We start from the raw sequence: 6,000 nt of genomic DNA, 5'->3' as shown, positions 1-6,000 counted from the left end.
GGCCACTTTACGCACTGTGTAAAATTCACCATTCTGTCCATATTTGAACATCTATATTCCTTCAATTCTTTCATCTGTTGATGTTTGTGAAGTTGTAGTTGTAGAAACGGTAGGCGTATCAGCAACCCCAACAGCTCCTGGGGGACCTCAACGAGCTCCAGGAAGGGATATTTTCCGAACCAGCCACTTCCCACCTGTTGCAGTCTTGATAACATCTCTTGGAACCCACGTGCTTAACACGAGTCCGCTCTCCAGCTTCCCTACAACCAGGCGAGGTCGCCTTGGTCATCAGGATTCCTCGGGCATCATATCACGGTGAGATCGTTCCATAATTCCGAGCTAGCTGATCCTTCTAGATCCGAGATACGCGTGTATGTGGTACCCTCTTCATTTCCCTCCCCCCTCACATGTAATCAACAGAGAGAATTGTAGATCCGTATTTATGTTATTTTACCATATAAAATTGGCTCACGAGCCTTGAACAGCAAAGCTGTTTTACTTATTGTAGTTCCTTGTGGCTTCGGGAGTAGATGAAGGAAGGTTCAGAGTCATCGAACCCTTACGTTATATCCCGAGACGGAATCTCATGTTCTCCACTGACTGGCCGGGCAAAAGGTAATTACTGAATCTCCGTCTTAGGGTAGAAAGTATTACCTCTTTCGTTACCTAGATTACATGTATTTCCCCCCGCGTAACAATATCCAAACATTTTCCGCACAAGGACTGTTGATGAATGATACAATGTAAGACTAATGGTTTTGAACCACCATCATTTTCTACAACCTTTGACACAAGTGCAACCACTCCTTTATTTTTACCACACATATTTTTGCCTCCATCAGTTGTAATAGATTTCAAATTTTTCCATCGAAGGTTCTTTTTATTAATGGCATTTTCAACTCCCTTAAAAATATCTGCCCCAGTTGTCGTGCCGTGAATACTATCAATATCAAGAAGTTCTTCATACACTTCATAGCTTTTATCTACTCCGCGAATAAAAAAGCAGTATCTGATACATCCGTCGACTCATCCAATGCTAGAGAAAACCACTCATGATGTCCATTTTTGTCAGACAGTTGAGATGATATATTTTCTGCGATGTCTTGCACCCTCCGAGCCACGGTGTTTGCTGACAAACTGACACTTTTAAATAAATTTACCTTTTCGGGGCATATTTCTTCGGCTACTGCAATCAAGCATTCTTTTATCATTTCTCCATCGGTGAATGGTTTGCCACGTTTTTCGATTTCAAGAGCCACACGAAAGCTGGCGCAAGTTGCAGACTATTGTTCAGTATTCGCTTTGGTAAACAAAGATTGCTGCGATTTGAGTCCGCGTTTCAAAGCTTCAAATTTTTCCGTCCGCAAACTTCCTGTATACTTGGAGTAATTTTGAAAATGTTTCGATTCATAGTGTCGTTTCATATTATATTCTTTGAGAACAGCTATGGTTTCATTACAAATTAAATATAGTGCCTTATTACTGGACTCAATCACAAAATACTGAAAGTTCCATTTATCTTGGAACGTTCTGCATTCCCTGTCGATTTTTCACTTCTTTTCCATACTAACAAATCACACATAAAAACAATAAGTCAAATCCAAATACTTTTATACATAGGTGTTACTTTATTTCACAATAGACAGTTTTGCTTCCTTCGCCTTTCCTACGCAGATTGACTCGCGGTTGCGCTGCTAGCCTTTTTATATGCAATTACTGCCATCTCGAAGTGATTGGAATACACTAGCCAGAACCAGAACTTTCTCGAACCAACGCGGTAATTCCAAACATTTAATTACGACTAATGCCACCTGTTAGCGGGTAGCTGAAATAGATAGTACATAGTACAATACATAGTACCACTACTCGCCACTAGATGTAGTTAAGTGTCACAATACACAATAATAATTGAAATGCAAAAAAGCGTAAGTTTGCTTAGGTCGCGCACTTTGCGACGTTTCTAGTCTAGAAATATAGTTAAGGGCAGAAAAATTAAAACTGGTTTGGCCCTTGGAACAAACTGAAAAAATCATTGTGACCCGAAGGCTTCAAAGTTTGGAGACCCCTGATCTAAATAAACAATATCTTTTCTCAGCTCTTCCGGTAACATTCTATTATCCATAATAACTTTTTAATACGCTTCTCTCTTCACTGCAACATTTGTTTATTCTATAAGAATTTCACGGTTTGTCTTGCATTTTTTATATACAAAACCAATCGACATTAAGGTTTTTCTTACATATTCGTGACTTCCATCAAATTCCATGTCTTCTTTTAATACAGCTGACAAACTTCTAACGTGGTAACTTCCTTTCGAACTGTATAAAAAAATGTACCTTCTGACGAATAGCAATGATATCAAAATTATCTAAAGCTTTCGGAGGGTGACCCTTTCTTATTTTGCCTGGAGTTTGGAATTTACTCCCATTTGTTTCACTCTCCTTGAAAATTTTCCTGATGGTACTTTCTGATTTACCTGCAAAAATATTTATAAAAAAAATATAACTATGAGAGCCAACAATATTGTATATATATGTAAATAAAATAAAATAATTAAACATGTTTTAAAAATTGAAATAAACTGCATTCAAATTGTTATTATTAAAATAAAACTGAAAATATTTTTACTAAAAATATTTTTTTATATATCGTTTACAGTATTCTGCATTTACAGTGTCATTATACTTAAAGAGAACTGTCAGAACAGCATGTAAACATAATCTCAAATAAAAAGGAATTTTCAAGTGTTTTCAAGCAACAGTGCTCAATATATTATCATTTCAAAGTGTTACAGAATTAAAAATAAATAGCAAAAACTTCAATACATATCAGTCATCTTGGAAGTTCGCCCATAAACGTCCGTTATATCCATTAGGATTTTTTCGGCTTTACATTCTTCCAAACAACGTTGAAAAACGTTAAAAATTACCTCCCTAGGGACTAGTGCCACTTTTTATTGTTTTATTCATGTTGATAATAGTTTTTAATAATTAGTGAAATTTTAAAAATAAATAAAGCCAATTTAAATATCAATATCACATGAAAACTCGTACGCCGACGCTAAAAAAAATGTGTTTGATACTTTTGACAATTAAATATTGGTGTTGCCAGTCTACAAATTTCGTAGTTCCACTTTTAATATTTTCAACTCTAAATTGACAAGCTGTACCATCTAACAAACTTGCATGATGTTTGTAAAAAGCAAACATCATGCAAGTTTGGATTTATTTATAAAAAAAAACAAAAAACAAAAAAAACAAATAACAGAGAAAAAAAAACTCAAAAAAAAAAACAAAAAAGAAAACAAGAAAAAACAGAAAATAAACAAAAAAACGAAACAAAAAAACACAAACCAAAAAAAAACCAAAAACACGAAGCTTCTTAAAAATACTAATATTAAATAAAATATCTTGTTATTATTACTCAGTATATATATTTTGAATAAATAATAAAAATTACGAGCTATTTTTGCCAAGTCAGATGATGTGATGTTCAATTCAATGATGGAGATCAGAGTCCGGTGCATTCTTTTGTCTCTCAACTATGAAACAAATAAATAAAACTGTTTTATGACTTACTAGCTTTTCGACTAGCGGGATTTATCATGGTAAAAAGTATCCGATATTCAAATCAAACTTTGTTGCAACAGAGGGAAAACATTTTGGGAAGGAAATATGGAAGTCTAGGTATTTATTTATTTATATTTGGATAATTTATATAGCGCCGTTTTTTTGAAAATCACCTCAAGGGCGCTGTACAATAAATAAATATCCCAGCACGTCTTGCAGCTACAGAGCGCATGGACGGTTAGGATTCTTGTTTCTCGTCTCCAGTGATGATATATAGGAGCTCGATTACACGTCTTGCAGCTACAGAGCGCATGGACAATAAGAAATCTAGCCCCTATTTACATTTCTTTTTTTTACTGAGCTTATGCTCTGTCATTGGCTGGCTGAAGTGGCCACTTTACAAACTGTGTAACATTAAGCGTTCTGCCTATGTTTAAACATCTTCATTTCCTCAACTCTTCCATCTGTTAACTTTTATGAAGTATAAGAGCCTCTGGGGTTAAAGTATTGGTTTATTATATAGATATATTATCAACAGCCTTTTCCTTCTATAAATAAAACACAATTCAATAAATTCAATTCAATAAAAGTATAATGTTTGTGATATTTAATAATTAACCAGTTTAAACTATTGTAAGCACTATGCAGTGGATGAGATATAAATAACATACTTACTTTTAAAGAGCTCTTGACAAGACAGTTTTGTCGAGTGACAGTGCAACGAAAACTCATTTTTATTTTTTTTTCCTCAGTGGCATATCAATAGTTTATCCCTTAAAGTGAGTATTAACACTTCGACAATATTAAAAGTTTTAAAATCGCCGGATAAACGTAATTGCGTAAGATAAATGCGTAATTAAAGAACCGCGCATTAAAAATGACATGAAACCCACGGACAAAAACGGTGAAATATATATTTTTTCTATGACTTTGATAATATTGCTAATCTGAATGTTGTTTAGAATTAACCGCTTTTTTGGATATTTGTCATGCACTAATTTAATTCGTCGGCCTTCGTGGTGCAGTGGTTAAAACATTTGGCTCACACATGGAAGGTTCTGGTTTCGATTCCTGGTGAGAACACAAAAATTAAATGTGATTTTTCTTAAAGCTTGGTGTACCGTGCTGTAATTCACCACTGTAATTGAGCCTCAGGGCTTGTTGTGGTGCTAAAAAAAAATCGGTCTGGTAGAAAAGTCCTGGGATTAAATATAACAGTTTAAATAAAAAAAGGAATTCTCTTCATATTTTTATGTATTTTTATGTATATGACTTTCGGATTCTGAAATACCATTCTTGACATAACAAGAATCCAGCTAGTTTTGCAAAACTTGTCTCTTCAAATTTGACATAACAATATTCCAGCAACTTTTAATAAAAACTTTTCGCGCCAAATTTTCCTTTTCAACCTTCCATCAATCTTAAATCAAGTTTGTACCAAGTTTCACTGCTATCTGGGATCTTGACATTTTCTTAACTAAAATTATTTTTAAATCTTGTTCTTGCATACATGCTTCTTTTATACGTTTTTGTAGGTTCATTATCCATTTAATTTTTTGGTTATGTAGTTACTACGCTACCTCATTATAATTTATTAAAACATTATGTTTTTTGTTTTCGGCCGATATTATGACGTCTTAGTAAAATGCCTCAATGAAGGAAAAAATATCAATTTTTGTTTCTATAATACGTTTATGTTCATGTAATTAATTGCAGTGCTTTCACACTTATAGATTACGCAGACAGGGTATAGCCTTAACTTATAACCGAATTGCACAGTTTAAACCAGCGCTGTGCCAGCGAGTGCCCTGCAAGCCATCGGACTGTGACTCATTCAAATAATTTATTGCCGTTTCTTGATCGCTCAATCTAAATGAACGCGCCTTTTTGCTTTAGTATCAAATGTCAAGTCTATTTATAGGCATAGAAAAAGTTATTCTTCGTATTCTTCTGTCAATACGTCAAAAGGAAGTGTCAAAGGAGTGTGGTGTGGTACTAAAGTATGGTGAATTTTTGGTAACTAACCCAAATCAACCTACTCCACTATCCCTAAATATTTAAATAATAAATATATTTAAAAAAAATATTACATTCAAAATGGGAAAGAAAAGTCACGCTACCCGTAAAGGCAGTAAAAAAATATCAAACACTGAAATAAAATCCACATTTTCTTCAAAGAATCGCAAACAGTTAGATTGCTTGGTCGATGAATTATTAAAGCAAGTTTTTGTTCAAATTCCAAATGCCGATAAGTTATGGGAAGTGTACCAGGATGTCAGTAAAATTATCAGTCTTATTAATTCTCTGGAAAATTCAAGCGAAAATCCCCTTCCGGAAAATCGAAAAGCTGCTACAGAAATTTTTATCCATTGGATTAAAGAGAACGAAGTCAACTGCGATGGTACTTACCTAATAGTTATAATATTAGTAA

General features: G+C 34.0%; 1 protein-coding gene across 3 annotated transcripts in view; it reads left to right on the top strand.

Annotated features, from left to right (window-relative positions):
• The first annotated feature begins 5,497 nt into the window (after positions 1–5,497).
• Setd3 (SET domain containing 3) overlaps positions 5,498–6,000 on the top strand; it is a 63,263-nt gene continuing 62,760 nt past the window's right edge. The window contains exon 1 of one of the 3 annotated variants that reach the window (XM_088232204.1): positions 5,498–5,970. In XM_088232204.1, the coding sequence (XP_088088330.1) occupies positions 5,667–5,970 (304 nt within the window). In that variant the 5' untranslated portion in view covers positions 5,498–5,666. The remainder of the gene's footprint in view (positions 5,971–6,000) is intronic. The other 2 variants (XM_088232205.1, XM_088232206.1) reach the window with 2 other exon arrangements.

Source organism: Micrasema longulum, unplaced genomic scaffold (genome assembly GCF_059751315.1).
Source record: "Micrasema longulum isolate JH-2025_06_02 unplaced genomic scaffold, ASM5975131v1 h1tg000955l, whole genome shotgun sequence".
Lineage (NCBI taxonomy): Eukaryota > Metazoa > Arthropoda > Insecta > Trichoptera > Brachycentridae > Micrasema > Micrasema longulum.
Note: the sequence above shows the minus strand (reverse complement) of the source record. Positions and strands in the feature narration are given on the sequence as shown.